The 20,178-nt window shown below is 39.4% G+C and overlaps 1 protein-coding gene across 1 annotated transcript in view; it reads left to right on the forward strand.

Annotated features, from left to right (window-relative positions):
- The first annotated feature begins 18,534 nt into the window (after positions 1-18,534).
- LOC145668825 (myeloid leukemia factor-like) overlaps positions 18,535-20,178 on the forward strand; it is a 133,315-nt gene continuing 131,671 nt past the window's right edge. The window contains exon 1 of the mRNA XM_081737002.1: positions 18,535-18,713. Within this exon, the coding sequence (XP_081593128.1) occupies positions 18,661-18,713 (53 nt within the window). The 5' untranslated portion in view covers positions 18,535-18,660. The remainder of the gene's footprint in view (positions 18,714-20,178) is intronic.

Genomic DNA, 20,178 nt, shown 5'->3' on the forward strand with positions numbered 1-20,178 from the left:
GACGTTCCGCAGTGCGCATTCGGTGCCGATATTAGGTATAGCTGGATTTATATGTCTGGGTAAAGTACGTCAGAACTTATTGTGGAGATGCCATAGTACGTCTCTGATAGTGGGTAGCTCTAAGTGTTCCAGGATCTGGCTGTTTCGTGTATATATGTCGTAACCAGTGATTATACGACCAGCTCGAGTTTGCACACTTTCGAGAGTTTGTATGTGACTATGTGAAGCATGTTGCCAGGCAGGGCATGCATAAGAGATGGTAGCCAGGATTATCATTTTGAAGATGTGAACAGGGACCTCATGAGAAAGGGAGCTACAGCACAAGATGGGTACAACGCTGAGATTTTTCGTAATGCTCTCTGTTTTATGTCTCTGATGTGTGCGGCGAACATTAGACCAGGATCTAAAGTTACACCCAAATATTTGGCGTGCGTAGCATGAGGAATGCGTGTGTTCTCATAGTTTAGATTTCGATGGGCGCGGATGCGTCTCCGACTGTGGATGACAGCACAGCTTTTGTCTTAATTTATTTTGATTCTCCAACGTCTTGCCCATTCTTGAAAACCTATGAGTTGACGTTGCTGAGCTACTGGTCGTAAAAAGGCAGTATCGTCGGCGTACGTTGCAACAAAGCAATGGGGTAAGGTCGGGATATCTGCTGTGTACAGATTGTATAAAAGCGGTAAAAGTACAGCGCCTTGTGGAACACCTGCTTTAATAGGTCTAGACGTGGATTTAACACCGTCAACAGACATATGGAATTTTCTGCCAATGAGGTAGGAACGCAGTAAATGCAGAAGACGATCTGAAAAACCTTGCGTGTATAGTTTATATAATAGTCCAGCTAACCAGACTTTATCAAAGGCTTTTGAGACATCCAGGTAGACTCCAAGGGTGTGTTGTTTTTTGTTGAAAGCCACTGTTAAATGATCCACTACTCGTACGAGTTGTGTAGTAGTGCTATATTGGGCACGAAACCCGAACTGATGAAATGGTAAAAGGTCTCTAGTAGCTACATGCTTTTTCTCCTCCAGAGAAACACACGTTCAAAGAGTTTACTTAGATGTGACAGAAGACTTATTGGCCTATAGTTTTCCGGGAGAAGTGGATTCTTCCCGGGCTTGGGGATGGTGATAATACGAGCTTCCTTCCAGGTCTTCGGGAAATAGCATAAGTGAAAGATGGCATTAAATAAATAGGTTAGGAAGACCAGTAGTTTTCTGGTTGGATGTTTTAGGATATCAGATCGAATTCTGTCCTGCCCGGATGCTGTCTTCGCCGGCAGACATTTGATATGTCTTTCTATTTCTCGAGGTGTAACTAAGATATGTCATGTGTAGGGTTTTGCGTAGTTAGGCTATGTAGTGTGGTTCAGATGTGCTGTTTGAGATAGGGATCGAGACGTGCTCTGTTAGGCTGGAACTGTTCTTCCAGGGAGTCAGCGAAAATATCCGCTTGCGACTGTGGGTCTTGACTCAGTCCTTGTGGGCCTTGAAGGACTCTAGCTCTGGAAGCATTTGTAGCACGCTGAAAGGATTTAGAGAATGTCCAAATTTTTTGATCATTTGCTGTGATATTTCGAAAAGTATCTTCCCAGTACTGTTGATTTTGTCGCTGTGTGAGCATCTTGAGCTTCGCACGCAGTTTATTCCATAATGTTTTGTATGCTGGATGTAATGTGTGCTGCCATCGGCGTCTATCCCAACGTTTTAAATGGAGATAGATCTGCAGATGTAGACTGTCACATTGTCCTGTGTGCGTTGGAGAGATTTTGGTAGTGGAGCTCGCTGCTTCTGCTGGTCGAAGTGCTAATGTGATGTGAGAAACCGCTTGGTCGATGTCCTCAATGGTAGCTGGCCGATCTCGGAGATCGATCATAGTGTTTAGTTTTTGTTTAAATATGGTATATCCCAATCGGTTTCTATTTGCTTAAAAATAGGGGCAGAATGGGCAATGCTGCGGTGTGAGACGTGAAAAACGACTAGATCGTGGTCAGAGTCTAAATCTGAGATGACATAAGGATGGACAGTAAAGGATACGTCTTCACAAATAGCGACGTCAAGCACATCGGGTTGTCCGCCGAACTTTGGATGATGTGTTGGGTCTGGCGGAGCACTGATGTTAAAGATGGACGTGAGGAGGTATTGGTGTAAATCGTCTCCACCACTGTTTGAAGTAATCGAGTTCCATTCTCCATGTTTAGCATTAAGATCCCTAAGATTGCGATGACATCGAAGTCTGTGGGCTCTAGTTGTGTGGCCGGGGACCTGTACCCGGTAACCAATATTAACGGAACGCCTGGAGTTATTAGCTCAACAGCAAGTGCCTCCAAAGTAAGTAGGGGTGGTATTGTAACCAACCTGACTGGGAAAGCATTTTTGATTATAAGTAGTAATCCTCCTTTCTGTCTGCCCGCTCTATTCTGCCGATAAACAATGTAATTGGGTAGTCGCCAAGTAGTGATCCAAGCAGTAAAGTGTGTTTCTTGTACAAGCATGACATCAACTCTATGGTGTGTGAGAAATCTAATTAGTATTTGTTCCGGCCCCTCGAGACCATCTGCATTCCATGTAGCAAGGATAAGTGTATGTGATAGTTTTCTCCGCTTTCTCTTGAAGTTTCCTTGGCTGCTGTGCCGGCAATTTAAGAGCCTCAGAATAGGATTTGAATACTGGACATCCACGGTAATTTGCCGGGTGATCTCCCTGACAATTTGCGCAAGTGGCGGGTGTGGAGGAGTCGAATTTACTGCAGGACTGGGTAAAATGAAATTACCCACATTTGAGACAGCGCGGATGCGCTTGGCAGGTGTCCTGTGAATGCCCCAAGCGTTGGCATCTGTAACACTGCACCGAGGGAGGCTTGTATGGTTCGATTTGGACCTTGTAATTAAGTAGGTTGTTGATAGCATAGATCTCTTTAACAGCTGCACTTCGTTCCAGAGCAATCAAAAACAGTGGCATCATAATTTTCTTGTTATCTGTCTTGCTTTTGCGAGACATTTGATGACATTTTGAGACATGAGACTTGTTGGTTTATAGCCCAGTCGGATAAATTCATCCTTCAGATCGTCTAAGTCAGTGTCAATAGGCAGTTTTTGGACAACCACCTTAATAGGTCTTTCATTTTTTGCTACCCCTGTGGCATACTCAGTTTTCGTTTGATCGCAGTAAGCCTTGATAGAATTGTAGTCATCTTTGTTTGCCGCTTGAATCCGAATGCGCTCCTTAGTTGGCTGAGCTAGAGGGGGCTCCTTCAATGCTCATGACAAGGTCTTAATAAATGTATAGGTGTTGGTAATTCCGTAGATGAAAATCGGAGGAGGCTTGAAACTGGGCGTCTGATTTGTCGTGGCAGTTTTAGTGCTAGTGCTAGTATTATCTGATTGTGCTGGGGACAAAACCTCGAACTTATTACTGAGTGGGAGCGGTGGATATTCGGAGACATTATTAGTGAGGTGTTCTGTCTTGATGTTTGCTAAAGAAGACCTACGTCCTTTCAGCGTTCCTACTACCGTGAAATCCATGTCTTCAGGCTTACTCGAAGTGGATGGCTGTGAAGCACTGGACTGCTTAAATGTAGTGGATTTCAATTTCGCCGGGGCGGCTGCTTTCTTCTTTTTGCCTAAAGGCACTAGAAAATCTTCTGGTTTGTACGTTGGTTTTGCTATTTTGCCCCTGAGACCTGGAATCCGGGGGGATTGTACTTTTTTTATCTGATTTTGTTGCTGGCTTCTGAGAAGCCATCTTAATAACTAAACTGGGAGATGGTGCCAGCTTACCACAAAAGAGGGTACGAATCGCCCCTGTATACTGTGGTGTCTTAGAGCAATGCTCTAAGGGTGGAGTTAATTAAGGTGCCTACTCCTCCGAAGAGAAAGCACTAATATAATTCGTTATCCGGTAGAGATACCAAAGTCGTCAACTAGTTTAGGTGATATCAGCCTCCGAAGAGGAGAATATCAAAAAACAAATCGTTAACCCAAGAGAATAGCAAGTTCGTCAACAGTAAAATCAATTAGGTGTGTTAGCCTCCGTGGAGGCTTAAAACCAATTCGACGGTTGTTTCCTTAATCCTCAGAGAGGTAAGTAATATCCAACCGTATTGATGAAGTTCGCGATTCAATCAATGGGGATGGACACACTAAATGACTCGCTTATTTTTCTCCGCCAGCTACGGATACCCTATTTTTTAACCTGGTTAGGGCTCCAGGTAGCCAGTTCCGCACAACACCAAACTTTTTTTAATGCTAGCTTGAAAGCTAGCTACCTCTAAGAGGGGTACGCCCTCTTTCAGGGATGGGAAGTTGTAGGAAATATTGGTTGCAGGGATGATTTGTGGATGGTCTAAGGGAGGCTAGAGTACTGGGTGATAGTTTTCATTATATATATATATATATATATATATATATATATATATTTATTTATTTATTTATTTATTAAATCAATAAACATGGACATTATGATCTTTGCGATCATAATCATTATGATATCGGTATTGAAAAGAACTTGGGAACACAGACATATTACAAATACAATACAAATAGTATAGTACGGTACAAAGAGTATAATACAATGTAAACAGGTAGAAAAAATATTTACGAAACAAATTTGAAAAGATACATGGTGATGGAGAAAAAAAATGAGTGAATCAAAGTGAAAAGAGAACAAAAGGCGTTAAGATTCTATTTAGTCGGCAAGGAAAACATGAGCATGATAGATGGTATGAGGTGCAAACACGTCACAACACTAGGAAGATGTTAAGTAAACGAATGCAGTTAACTTCTGCCTAGGGGCGATTCTAGGCTGATGAAGACATGGGGAAGCCCTGTTAGTAACAGAGGAAATCACTGTGCGATATAAGATGGAAATATATGAGGTAGATGAGCATGAATGCAAAAGTCCTCTATGAGCGCATGAGCTGGATGATTAGGAAGTAATGTGTAATAATATAGAGTGAAGAGTAAATGTAGAGGTGTATAAGTATAGCGTGCTCGGTAGGGATGGAGTGTACGATAATGAATGGTATCAAAAAGAAGTGGCTGGTGATAAGTGAAGCGGTCGGTAATGAACTTGCAGCGTAAGGCTTCTAGGTGATACTTGAGAATAGGGAAAGAAATACGAGAATAGATGTCTTGTGTAGGACTAGGCAATGAGATGCGAAAGGTAATTCTAAATGCATGACGTTCGAGAATGGCAAGTTTTTCGTAATATGAGGTTGGTGCAGAGATCCAGGCGGGAAAATCATATGTCAGTACTGGCCTAAGAAAGACTTTGTAAGTGTTAAGAACAAGATTCGAAGAGAGACCCCATGTGGTACCTGTTAAACGCTTCAGAAGATTAAGTCTGTTATATGCTTTTGCCTTGACTGAATTGAGATGCGCGGTACAGGTGAGGTGGTGGTCGAATGTGATGCCTAGATAGGTAACTGTTTTGGTAGGATGTAACGGTACGTCATTGACTTGTAAGGATAGCTTGGAAGGATTCCGATGGACCTTCGTACGTTTTCGGGGTGGAATGAAAACGATGGCTTGTGTCTTGGCGGCATTGATGGTCAGTTGCCAAGTGTGGCACCAGTGCGTGAAACGATTAATTGCTTCCTGAAGAGTAAGATTGATTTGTGCTATTGTGCGACAGAGGGCAAGAAATGCAGTATCATCGGCGTATTGGAATAAAGAGACGTTAGGAGGTAGTTCAGGAAAGTCGGCAACAAAAATCAAATAGAGGAGTGGTGATAATGCTAAACCCTGTGGAACGCCTGATAACAAGAAGATCGGGTGTGACAGCTGATCGTTGATGGCAACATAGGCAAGACGGCAGGTAAGGAAATGAAAGATAAGCCGGATATATGCAACAGGAAGTCGTAATTTGATAAGTTTATAGATGAGGCCTAGGTGCCAAACTTTATCAAACGCCTTTTCAAGGTCGAAGAGAACAAGACAAGATGGCTGAATAGAGTTGTAATGATTGGTGACAAGTGACGTAAGACGTAGGAGTTGGTCGTTTATTGAATATGAGGGCCGAAAGCCAGCTTGATGTGTTGGAATGATATGATGATCGTTTAAGTATGGGTGTAATCTTTTAACCAGGATCCGTTCAAAAATTTTACTAAAAGTGGAGGTGAGTTGTATTGGCCTATAGGATGAAACATCGGATGGTGGTTTTTTTAGGTTTGAGAAACATGAGTGTTTTCGAAACCTTCCAGTCAGTGGGAAAGAGACCTGTGCGGAGAATGAAGGTGTATATAAGAGCAAGTAGTGAGAGAAGAGCAAAGGGACATTCTTTAATATGTCTATAAGTAATGCCATCGAATCCTGGAGCAGTGTTTCTCTTACGGCGTAGTACAGGGGTGATTTTATTAGGTGTAATGGGAACAGTGAGAACATGCTGCGGAAGAGTGTGAGTGATGTTGGGCTGTAATTGAGGTGAATCAGTGTTGACTTGAGCAGTAGGATGAGTGCGGTAGTTATGATCGGAAACTGATGGGGTAAAAATGCTTTGAAGGTGATCAGCGAAGGCATTTGATATGTCTAGATCTGATTGGAGCGGCTTATCATGAACAAGGAGAGGATATGTTGTGTTAGTGGTTTTGCCACATAAAGCGTTGAAACGTTTCCAATAGATTGTTGGATGTGAAGTGTCTGCTACATTATTGCATATTTTAATCCACTGGCGTTGTTTATAGGCGGAGAGATAATTCCGGACAGTACGCTGCAATTGATGATGCAGTATAAGGGCATCAGGATTATGTGTGCGAAGGTAGTCGCGATAGCATTGGCGAGAGCGTTGAACCAGAGCAAGATAATGGGGTGGAAGTTTGGGGCGATATGGAACGGATGAAGATTGCGGGATATAGAGTGTAGATGCGTGCTGGATTGCTGTAGTGAGAGTGCCGATTTGTTCTGCAAGATCATCAGAAGTGGCTGGGCCGTGGTAGAGTTCTTTGGTAGAAGATATATAAGTACGATAATTAAGCCAGTCGGCCTTGTCATATCGAGGTGTGACTCGAGAAGTAGGCAAATGTGATGGAAATGCAAGACCCGTATGGTAGGTCAGTTTGATAGGAGCATGATCGCTACCGAGCAAATCTAAGACTGTGACAGTGCAATGAGTAGCTAATGTATTCGAAGTAGGTGCGATGTCTGGCGTGGTGTTTGAGATTGGTCGAGTAGGAGAAGGAAGTGCAAGTAGTATGCCAGTTGTTTGAGTGGTGATGAAGTCACAAAACTGAGTGCGTTCCTGGGCTGATCGACTGTGAAGGTTTATATCTGCAAGGATAATGAAATGTTTGTACGTATCGGATATATATGAAAAGAAGGCGGTTGGAATGGGATTGCCAGGTCGAACATAGATTGTAGCGAAGGTAATTGCCATGGACTTGAAATAAATGGTGGTGATGACATATTCAGGTAGTTGCAGGTGAGGACAAGAGTGCTGTTTGTATGGCAGGTTATTGCGAAACCCAATAGCAGCTCCACCGTTAGCGCGAAGGGTTGGTAGGGTATTGTCATGTCGAATCAAGTCATAGCGAGGGATTCTGCACGAGATGGACTTTTTAAGAAAAGTTTCGTTTAGAAGAAATACAGTGACATGCTCCTCTAATAGTACTGCCTGGAAAAGGTCTTTGTTTTTAGGGAGTGAGCGGATGTTGAGAAATAAAAAGTTTAAATCCATGATGCGTATGAAGTTAGACTGTAGTTTCGTATCGAATGGTATGAAAATGAACGTAATTATTTGAATACGTAGCATACAGAGAAACGTTAAAGGTTTGTTTTGCTGCTAAGGTGAGTTGTTGGAGAACATGCTGTCTATGAAAGGGGTGAATGTTTTGAAGAGCAAGTGTAAGGAATTCCAACAATTTGCCTACTGTCACGGGATCATCAACATTCTGATCTGTGTTTGTTGAGGTTGACTGTGTGCGTAAGGGAGCCACTAATTCAGGATGTGCTTGGTCAGGAAGAGGTGTACTTTTACATTTATAGCTATAAGAAGGATGCTGATCTTTGCAGGTAGAACACTGAGGAAGGAGCTGCATATTCGGACAGAGACGTGTTTGGTGTGGACCGGAGCAATAGCCACAGACAGCAGGGTTTGTACATTGGGCCGTTGAATGGCTGTTGTACGCCTGACATTTCTCACACCTGAGTGGCATAGGTGCAGGTGACCGGGAAGGTTCCACGCGGTGTCTGCGTTTATAGATGTATGCACCTTGTGTAAGAAAGCGGTCAATAGTTTCCTGTGATGGTGTAAGAACACGCATCATGTAGGTGGCACCGCTGTTGTTACGAATGCGGATGATTTTGTGAATCGTGTGCCCTTCGGATTGTAATTCATCCGTAATTTCCTCATCTGAATAGCTAGGATCGACTCCTCGAATAACAACAGATAACATGGGGGGTCGCTTCGGAGGAGGAGGTTGTTTACGACGGGAAGATGTGAGGTTGGTGAGGATTGATTGTTTACCGAATATTTCAAAGGATGCTTTGTTGCGAACAGTAGTTGCGAAATTAGGATCGGGAGACTTGAAGACATAGCCATTGCGTGTTTTTACAACTTCGTGAAGTGGGAGGCTAGGTAGATATTTTCGTAATTGCAATATGATGAGTTTTTCGTTAGAGAACTTAGAATCGTAGTGTTGGAGTAGGAAAGACTGCAGAGATGGAGTAGCGTTTGATGAAATGATGATTTGGTCAGATGATTTGCGTACTGCTGAATTGCCTTCGGCTTCCATATCTGAAGATTCAGAGGCGGAAATAAAGTGTTGTTTCTTAGCTGGTGGTGATTGTTTTACCTTGGCAGCGAAACTCGTACGAATCTGAGGTGATCGAGACCTCGTCCGAGTTGAAGTGTCAGAAGCTGCGGAAGCAGTAGAGCATTCAGAGTTTTGGCGATGTCTCTCTTTGCGGTCTTTCCGCTTCTCTACCTTCGCAGTGTGACCAGCGGGACCAGGGATAACTGGCGGTAAAAAATCGTGACGACATTCTAAGGGTTGTCCAGAAACTAAGCCAGGGTCCGCCATCAGAGAAGCCGATCAAGGGGCACAAAGCCGTGCTAGCTAGTAATGCGATGATGTGATACTATGAGATGAAAAATGTAAGGTGAGACGACCCGTTTGGATAGCCGTCAAGGTTGAGTAGTTTCAGGTGCCAAACTCGTAGCACTTGACGCTCTTGGCTTGATTAGTCTGACGTAGAGTGCTCGAAAGTAAGGCAAGAGAAAAAACCCGGGATGAGGAGCAGGAAGGTAGCAAAAAACAGCCGTTCTGACGTGTGGTACGTCACAGCTGATAAATCGAAATAAGTATCTTTTTTGAGTATGTATGACAACACCAAACACATCACCTTCAAAGTATATCACAAGTAACTAATAATTGTCAGTGAGAATTTTATTTTGGAGTTTATTACTTGCAACGAGCAAAGCATTAGATAGTATCTTTGACATGTTTGCCAAGTAACAAATAACGCAACATATTCTGCTGTAATCGGTCACGAAAATAATTTTTTAAACCTATGAACTGTCTGACAGTAGTTACATCAGTACAGTGCTGCCACCTGTTGATCTTGAATCCTAGCTCAGCGAACGTTATGGAGTTTTTACAATCATTCTGCTGTCATTCGTCGAAAAGTCTCTATAACACCGCCTGGAGGAAAAACGAAACTTACCAAAAGTGGAGGTTATTTTATATTGTTGATGAGAATGAGAGTAAAAGAATGAAAGTAAAAGTATACACTTGCACGGTATTATGGACGTCTCATACACACGTGCAGTAGCCGTGCAAATGCACATGTACACATAACGGCTTAAGCACGGGTTACGTACGTGCGCTGTATCCATGCAAATGCACATGTGTACATAACGGCTTAAGCACGGGTTATATAAATGTGTGCTTCATCCATGCAAATGCACATGTGCACGTAACTGCTTTAAGTACGGGTTCTGTACGTGCGCTGCATCCACGCAAATGCACATGTGTACATAACGGCTTAAGCACGGATTACGTACGTGTGCTGCATCCGCGCAAATGCACATGTGTAATTAACGGCTTAAGCACGGGTTATATAAATGTGTGCTTCATCCATGCAAATGCACATGTGCACATAACGGCTTAAGCACGGGTTCTGTACGTGTGCTTCATCCACGCAAATGCACATATGCACGTAACGGCTTAAGCACGGGTTATATAAATGTGTGCTTTGACCATGCAAATGCACATGTGCACATGCACGACTTAGTCACTGGTTATGTACGCGTGCATAACCCACGCAAATGGACATGTGCACATACACGGGTTATGTATGTGTGCTTCATCCACGCAAATTCACATGTGCACATGTACGGCTTATGCGTTAATAGTGCACATGTGTCGTACACGTACGTATTGTCTGGGAAAGTACCAAACAAAGTCTCGTTGGGACGCGGACATTTTCCCCGAAATCCGGACAAAATCGGAATAGGTGGTAACACTACTTACTACTCACTGATCACTGACCACACTAGTATATTACATCAATCGTGTTTGCTACTATTGTCGAAAAAGTAGTGACAAGAACAGAGAGAAAGAGACAGAGATGTAATAAGTAGGGATTGCCTTTTCCGAAAAATCTTTTTTTCGATTTTCGGAAATTTCATTTTTCGTTTTTTCGTTTTTCGCTTTTTCGAATTTTTTTTCGTTTTTTCGAAAAATTTTTCGTTTGTCGTTTTTGAAAAATTTTTCGTTTTTTGTTTTTCGGAAAATTTTTCCGTTTTTGCTTTTCGCAAATTTTTCGTTTTTAAGAAGAAATTTTCGTTTTTCGTTCCGAAAGATTTTTCGTTTTTTGAAAAAAATCGTTTTTCGTTTTTCGAAAAAAATCGTTTTCCGTTTTTCGATGGTTTTTCGTTTCTCAAAAAGCTTTCGGAATTCGTGGAATGATAATGTGGGAGGAAATGGGAGTACCCCGGAAAAACACACGGACACGATGTTGTCTGCCACGAACTTACTTGACCTGGGATCAAATGCACACGAGGTAAGCGTTCTAAGACAGCTACCGTGGCCCCTTGGATTTGGATTTAATGAAAGGATAGTGTATAATGCCTACTATTGACGAAACTCATCCAATCACGACCAAAATTAGTATGGTTATGGACTGCGATGTATTTAGTACACACGTTAAATATTATGGTGTTTGGGACTTCGGTTCCAGAGTTATTGCTAATCAAATTTTGTTTTAAGTTGGTGATATCAAGAAATTTCCCTAAGACGCATTTGATTAAACTCAAATGATCCTGACGAAAGTTGGTAAGATCGTAAATATCGACAAGCTTGGTATGCATGGAAGCTCAGTATAAAATATTATGGTGTACAGACTTTTTGTTCCTGAGTTATTAGCTATCAATGTTAGGTTTGGAATAAGTGAAATCAAGAAATTTCATTAAAGCGCGAAAGATGGAACTCATCCAATTTTTACCAAACTTGGCAAGGTGGTAGATCTTGACGAGCTTAGTAACTATAAAGGTAACCAAGAAAGATCTGTCGCTTTTTCACCCAACACCTTGAAACATCGATATGTAGCCTAAGACATACCTGGAAGATCAAAAATAGTCTCCATCGCCATCGACGACCTTCTGCCAACTTTTTACAAGGCCATGTATTCCATCGCGGTAGAACTTGGTGGGCCGTGAAGCGAAGAAGGTATCAAGTGCATTTTGCACTTCTACTGGGAATTTGAACTGGCGTCCTCTAAGCTGATTGTTCAAGGAATGGAACAGGGGATAATCGGACGGTGCAATGTCCGGGAAGTATGGCGGATGCAATAGTGTTTCCCATCCAAAGTGTAGAATGGTGTTCCGGGTAATCCTAGCCACGTGGGACTTATCGTTGTCCTGTAACAGGAGGACTCCTTTGCGATTCAGAAGTGCTGGCTCCAGAGACTTGAGTTTTTTCTTGAACACGTCTCAACTGCTGACAGTACACAGTTGCATTGATGCTCTGACTAGCTGGTAGCAGTATTTTTTTCCTCAAAATACTGTCCAGAAAATTTGGACTTGAACTTACTAAAATCAAGAAATTTCATTAAAACGCGTTAAACTCATTCGATATTGGCCAAAGTTGATATAGTCATAGACTTTAACGAGTCTGGTACACATGCGAGCTCAGCACGAAATATTGTGATGCACAGACCTTTGGTTCTCGGTTCTTGAGGGATATAAATTAGAAATAATAATTCGCAAAGGTAAACAGTGTAAAATTTATATATTACAGAATATTAAAAAGTAATTATTTACTAATAGTGATTATTAATGCGTTTCGACAATATGGCATTACTGCTGTATCGCCGGACCAATTTAAAAATCGTAAAAATGGAGCGAAATATACTGCATTCGGTTATATTTCGTTGGATTACATTAAGTTACGTTAGATTATGTTATTAGGTGCGCAGTTTTATTATACGGATCCAAAGTAGGAGTAGTAGTAGTAGTAGAGTAGTAGTAGTAGTAGTAGTAGTAGTAGTAGTAGTAGTAGTAGTAGTAGTAGTAGTAGTAGTAGTAGTAGTAGTAGTAGTAGTAGTAGTAGTAGAAGTAGGGGTAGAAGTAGTAGTAGTAGGTACGGGTTAGAAGCCCCGCAAGGGTTGGTTGGGTTCTGTTCTCAACATGAAATGGGCAAATTAAAGATTTGCCCAAACTTTTCTGTACATTTTACAATCTATGGATCCGTATAGTAAAACAAGTGTACCTCCTCGCGAAATGGTCCATCCGCCTCCACATACAGTGCCGCTTACAACATAAAAAACAACCAGCAAATACAATCATTTTCTGAGCTTTTACTATTCCCCTTACCTGACTTTCAATCACTCTTCCTCATAAACATAAATAAATTCTCCAATTGACCCGGTAAATTTTCCAAATAGAAGGTTCCTGCATAAACTGATCGTGATAGTATCAGACAACTCTGTAATAAATTGACTTTTAACAAAATATGAAACATGAAGTGATTATATGTACTGATACTGATTCTAAAGACTTCTCACTAAGATCCCCCATTCATTTCTCTTATTTTCTATAACTAACGAAGTTAGTATAAAATATATTTGTTTTCAAAAATAGGCAATTTAATACTAACAAAATACTATTGAATGGTTTATTTGTTCTAAAGATGTTTTATATACGGTAGGACAAAGAACTAAGTATCTGACTATAATAATCTCATCAAACGAGAATTCAAATTTTAAATATTGTTCATCGCTGGTGCTTGGGGTCCCGCGTTCGATCCCAGCCCCCGCCAAGTGAACTTTGTGGTGGCCAAACACCGTGTGCGTGGGTTTTGTCGGGGTTCTCCCGTTTCCTCCCACTTTCTCCATTCCACCATTTCATTCATTACTCATCATCACCGTCTCCTTTAGCCTAACCGGCATAACCGTGGGACGTAAAACTCAAAGATTTCATTTCATTTTTTCAAATTTTAAATAGGTGGGTCTTCGTTTTCGTATTATTTTTTACTGCTACTAATTTCAGTAGAAGAATACTACTAAGATGAAATATGTTTTATTTGGTTGTTTGTTTAAGTTCAGCGTCCCTTTTCAATATCGAGCGAGACTATACAAGACGTGGACCTACATTTTATAGTGAAATCCGAACCACCATAACACGTTCAATGTTTTCCCACTCGGGACCCTGTGCATCAAAGGAAGACGCGCTAGCAACTAGACCAGTGGGCAGAGCTTGAAATCTTTTCTTGGAATTATGAAATTGTATATTTAAAAGAAACGTTTGTCGCTTCCTAGTTTATATATAAAATAAGAAAGTGTCCTCTTCTGGGGGGGGAGGCAATTGCCCCGATCACCCCACTGGATCCCCCCTGGTTGTGATACATTTTTCCTACTTCCTGTTTTTGTAGAGAATCAAGTGAGTTTCGTTTCAAAGTGTAAAACTACAACTTCCAATCTATGCGAATCGAATACTGAAACTTCAGTACAACAAGTAGCACAACTAAAACTTCTGGTTGGAATAGATTAATAAGGTCAAAGATAGAATATGTTCCTCGGATGCTGAATCCGTATCAAAAAGCCATTATTAGCTATCACTTATTGTATTTGTTCTATGGCGATAAAGATCGAAAGCAGGAATGGTTAATTTGAACCACTTCCGGCTTGAATAGAGGGTTAAGGGAGGAGATGGAATCTATTCTTAGGACGCTAAATCGTTTTCAGAAAAACCTCTTCTCGATATCTTTTATAGTTTTTGCTCTATGAATGTAAGTATTGGAACCGAAAGTAGTAGTAAATTTCAAGCATTTTCGGTTACAAAAGAGTGAAGCAGGTTATGAAGATATGTTCTCTTAAAACCCTGAATTGATTCCAGAAAATTGCTTGTCGCTATCTATAACAATTTTTGTTTTATCGCGACAAGTGTTAAAATCGGAAATGGTTAATTTGAACACTTTCGGTTCAATTAAAGTGTTTATGAAGAAGGTGGAATCTATTCTTGGGATGCTGGATTGATTTTTAAAAAAATGCATCTCGATATCTCTCACCGATTTTGCTCTATGAAAATTAGTATTACCTATAAAATCAAAAATAGTAATAAACTTAACCATTTTTGCCCTTGTCGAGTGTTGTGGATTGTAATAATATTTCCTCTTGAGACCCTGAATCGATTGTAGGTGAACCACTTGTCGCTATCTATTACCAATTTTGTTCTGTGGCGATAAATGTTGAAACTTGTAATCGTTAATTCGAACCACTTCTGGTGTGAATAGAGATCAAGAGAGAAGGTAGAGCCTATTCTTAGAACGCTTAGTCGATCGCGAAAAACCGCATCACGAAGTTTTTGCTTTATAACAATTAGTATTGAAAAAAATATACTAGTAAATTCAGCCACTTTCGGTTTCGATAGTATTGTGGGTTGAGATGATATATAGCTTATATACTCTTGAGACGCTGTATCGATTCGGTTAAAAAAAAAAAAAACACTTGTGGCTATCTATTACTATTTTTGTTCTATATCGATAAATGTTGAAACCGAAAATGGTTATTTTAAACAACTTCCGATCTGAATAGAGGATTAATGGAAAAGATAGACCTATTTCTTGGTAGCTGAATCGATTGCAAAAATCTACATCTCGATATCTCGTAATTCAGTATTGAAACCGGAAATAATAGTAAATATAAACATTTTCTGGTTTTGATTTTTTTTGAATGCTATGGATAGTTATATGTTGTCTTCAGACGCTAAATTGTTTGCAATAAATCGCTTCTCGCTATCTATTAGTCTTTTCGTTCTATAGCGATAAAAATTGAAACCAAAAGAGGATGTTTGAACCACTTACGGTTTGAATGGAGGGTTAATGGAGGAGATCGAACCTATTTTAGGGGCTCTAAATCGACCGCAAGAAACGATTTTTCAATATCTGTTACTGTTTTTGCTCTGACACCTGTCGACAGACAGACGGACAAAGCCATTCTAAAGACTTCCGACACTTACGCATAGCTTAATCTGCAACTGTAATAGGAGCGAACATTGAATATATTCTTGGGACACTGAATTGGTTCTGGAAAACCGCGTCTTTCTATATATTACCGTTTGTGTTCTGTAGTGATCAATAATGTAGCAGAAAGCGATAGATCTCTACCACTTCTGGATTAAATAAAAGCCAAATGCATTAGATGAATCTATTCGTGTTGCAAACCTATGCTTCTCGTTATTTCTTACTGCTTTTGCTCTGATGCCAGCCGACAGACGAACGGATGGATAGACAGACAGATGAACATAGCCGTTCTATAAAACTTCCTATACGTATGCATAGTATACTATAGTTTGGAAGTACTAACAAATGAAATGAATTCAGTTAGTTTTACAAAAATTATCCGTTTTCCGTTTCTCGAAAAAAATTTTCGTTTATCGAAAAATTTTTCGTTTTTCGTTTATCGAAAAAAATTTCGTTTTTCGTTTTCCGAAAATTTTTCGTTTTTTCGAAATTTTTTCGTTTTTCGAAAAAATTCAGTTTTTCGAAAAAATTTTCGTTTTTCAAAAAAATTCATTTTTCGAAAAAATTTTCGTTTTCTCGAAAAATTTTTCGTTTTTCGTTTTCGAAAAATTCATTTTTCGAAAAAATGTGGCTATCCCTAGTAATAAGGGGCCATATGCAGAGTAATTTTGAAGCGTGATTAGTGTCATACTAAAGAGTTCGACTAACATAAGGTTCCTGTAGTAGTCAGGCCTTTAGTAAGACGCTAATCATTTCTCAAAACGACTCTGCATAAGGCGGAAGATGTTTTGAGGTTGTCACGCAAGTTTATTTTTTAAATCCATTCTACTTACATTAAAGAAGATTATTTCGTTGTCAATGAAATTAAACTAACTATAAACAATAACTAAAACATATTTAAATATATTATTGGAAGCAGTGGCGGCGATTGGACGTTAAAAGTGGGGGGGCAAGGCATGATCTGAATATTTGTATATCAATCTTAGTTTATCTGATTGTTTTAACACTTTGTTTGACGAAAGGTTGTATAACTAATAGGATACTATCTTTTTCGGTTAAAATACCATATATCGTATTTCATATTTTATTAAATAAATTGATAAGAGCAACAGAAGTAGATACTAGCCTTTGTACTCTTAAACAACGAAAGTGTAAGAAGAGATTTGATTCCTTACTCATGAACATCTTAAAATTCTGTCTGGAAAATTGTGTGATCAGATTATTTAATAAAAAATTTGCAAAACAAGTAAATAGAAAGGATAATATTAATTATAGTAATGAATAATGAGGCTTGTTTTGCAAAAGTTACGTTCAAACTGGAGATTAATGAACAACTTAATTTATAATTCCACACATGACATTACATATATGTTATTACTCTTACAAGGTACATTCGCGAAGTGTCTCCTCAAGATTCGTGTAAAATTGATTCAAATACAAAGTTCTCCTTGCCGTAATGTGTATTGTACTAATTTTAGCGGCCCATACTGGTAATTTGCGTATTTATGAGCCTTCATATATCCGGAATTCAATCATACACTAGTATAACGCTCGGACACAAAACTGCTTTTAGTTTCTTAGATGTAACTGAACATGAACGTGCGAATGTCCAAAACAAATTTGATCAAGTACTGCTTCTCTGACACATGTTACAAGCCGAGCTGCCATCTTGGATTCAATTTTCGGTTTTTTAAAAGGGAATAGGTGCAAGTGATACATCAAATTCATGTACAATTTCTCGGAAATTCACTAATGTAGTGAGTGTCATCGTAGCTATTGCATGTTAAATGTCAGGCACTTCATGAATGTTGAATCAAATAGAAAGTTATGCAGGGCCCGCTGTGTATATATAATGTTTTACGTGATTTATCGTTGACGAAATATTCTCTGAACGTACATAATACAGAAACACAGACGTCAATACGGAAATGGTCTTCACCTAAATATGGTCGTATCTGAATTTACATTAAGCATTTAACCGTTATTCAATACTTCTTTGTTGTAGTATATCATGGAACTAATACAATCACTCACAGAAATGTAATAAGATTATGACACCAATGTTGTAAGGAGTTTGTTAATATCTACAATATTTTTTCCAGTTAGAAATTGTTTTGATTTGTCAACATCAAAAATATATGTGTAACTGATATTACTCTGCAATGTCTATTCGTGAAATGCCTGGAAGGATTTAACATGCAATACCTTGCAAACGGTACAAACTACAGTAAAATCCTCTATATCAGTGAGTTCCGAGAAAATTGTACATGAATTTGATGTCTCACTTACACCTATTCCCTTTTGAAAAACCGAAAGTTGAATCCAAGATGGCAGCTCGGGTTGGTAGCATGTGTCAGAGAAGCAGTACTTGATCAAATTTGTTTTTCACATGCCCACATTCATGTCCAGTTACATCTAAAGAAACTAAAAGCAATCTCATGTCTGAGCGCTATACTAGTATATGATTGAATTCTGGATATATGAAGGTACATAAATACCAGTATGGGCCGCTAAAATTTGTACAATATACATTGTGACGAGGAGAACTTTGCATTTGAATCAATTTTACACGAATCCCGAGGGTACACTTCGCGAATGTACCTTGTTAGAAAATGAAAGACAGTAAATACTACAAGCATATGCTACGAAATTTAAAGAAATACGCAATTGCAATATTAATTGCTTTGAACTGCAACTAACACGTAATTCCTGTAGCTTGCTTAACTCCACGAGAAGACAACCAATATGTACTCGCGCAACGGGAAATATTATTGGCACCATTTTTTATGAACCAGTAATACATACAAAACATAACACTTTCAAATGAAGCTATATACGTTAATGAGTTACTTCAAAAAAGTGGGGGGGCAACTGCCCCCCTTTGCCCCCCTAATCGCCGCCCATGATTGGAAGTCATTTGCAAGAAGCAACGTTATGTGATTTCTCCCCTTGCCCCCCGTAAATTAACCATTTTTGTAGTTTGTTTTCGTTTGTAAGCAGACAAAATAGTTTCCGTTTCCTGCGGCTAGATAGCGCAGTCTGCTGCTCAGCTGTTTGCGTTCGTCATATGTATGAAGCATTTTCTAGAGGATTCGCCATTTTGCCGTGAACGTGCGGGAACAAATCAGTCAGTGATCGTGGTGTTTTGTGTGGACAAGCGAGTTTGTTGGACTGTAGTTAATCTATTTAGCATAAGTGACAATGTCTATTTTCGGATCTCTAATGGGTGATTTTGAGGACGACCCATTTTTTGGGTAAGTAAATCATATTTATTTGGTTCCTTTAGTAAAAGCGGCTACATAAGGAAACAATAGAATAAGTTATCACAAATTTAATGCATGACCCTAGTGTTCCAAGAGGATTCTGTGTAAATATTGTGATCGTGTAAACAAACTGTGTAGGTAAAATTCTTACCAAAGTTGACTAATGCAGAATAAAAATTGTGGTGTCTACACTGAAGATGCGAGGGAATATATTACACTAGTTGTATGTACTGGATTCGTAGTCAGCTGGTTGATTACGCGTGGGTATGTCTAGTTTTCATGTGTAAAACAATATTCTGCGCTAATATGAATATCATAAGTATTTTGAGTACATGCAACAGTAAATTTTGTTAGGGAAAACTATGTTTGCGCGTGAGTTGTAATTTATATTTATGTGATTACAACGCTACTCGAGACAATATTTTGAAGTATAAGAACCAAACTACATAGGCTTACGTTTACCCAATATTGCACATACGTTGCGTGATATGTCTAGGTTATGATGCATGCTAAGAAAAATTCGAAATACTGATCAAAATTCTGTAGTGCAGATTACGTACCGTAATTGAAGATAGCTATTTGAATTACGATCAGTATCCGAGGGATTGCTAGTTGTGCGCTGAGATGCAATAGCAAAATCATGTTCAATTCACATTGTATCTCAGAAAAATATGTAAAAAATGCTACTATTGGAATGTAACGCACCCACATTTGGGGAATATGACCCATTGTAATGAGGATTCTTTGCAAATTCTAAACGAAACAATTTTACAACCAATTTTTATCTCGTAGTGTTTGTTCTTGGTCTTAAGAAAGTTTGTGGTCGAGTAGGCTTTGGCTCTTGAGTAAGTCTAGAAGGATTGGACGAATTGAAATAAAATTCAAAAGACTAGTTAATCAGATTCGGTTCAAAATATTTCCGAATTTCCTATTCTCGTATGTGACGTGGAGCAGGAATACATGAAACCGTGAGACTTCGTTTAGATTAGATGACGTTTAGAATGAATCGTTTAAATTTTTGTCACCTAATCTGTCGTGTATGAAAGATTTTTTTCGTGCACATTAGGAATATGGGGGACTTCAGAGAGTCTTACTTTCATTGTGCATTCTTTCTAATTGCATACCGTAAGTATTTATAATACAATACAACTTCGATATGGGGTGTTATATAAAAAAAAAAAAAAAAAAAAAAAAAAAAAAAAAAAAAAAAAAAACCGAAAATGCAATAGAAAAATACGAACCAACTTGTGGTAGGTTGCTGTTGCAAGCAAATTTTGCATCTATTCAATTTCAGAGTAGGGAGAAAGCGTTTTGGCTTCGATGATGAGCGTGTGCATAAACAAAAAATCTGGTGATGTTAGTGTCTGCGTAAGAATATAGATAGCGTTGCTATTGTACTTGAAGCACTTACGTGCAGTAAAATTACTATTGCATTGTCAGTTTATATATTTTCGCT

Source organism: Thermobia domestica, chromosome 13 (genome assembly GCF_964235325.1).
Source record: "Thermobia domestica chromosome 13, izTheDome1.hap1.1, whole genome shotgun sequence".
NCBI lineage: Eukaryota > Metazoa > Arthropoda > Insecta > Zygentoma > Lepismatidae > Thermobia > Thermobia domestica.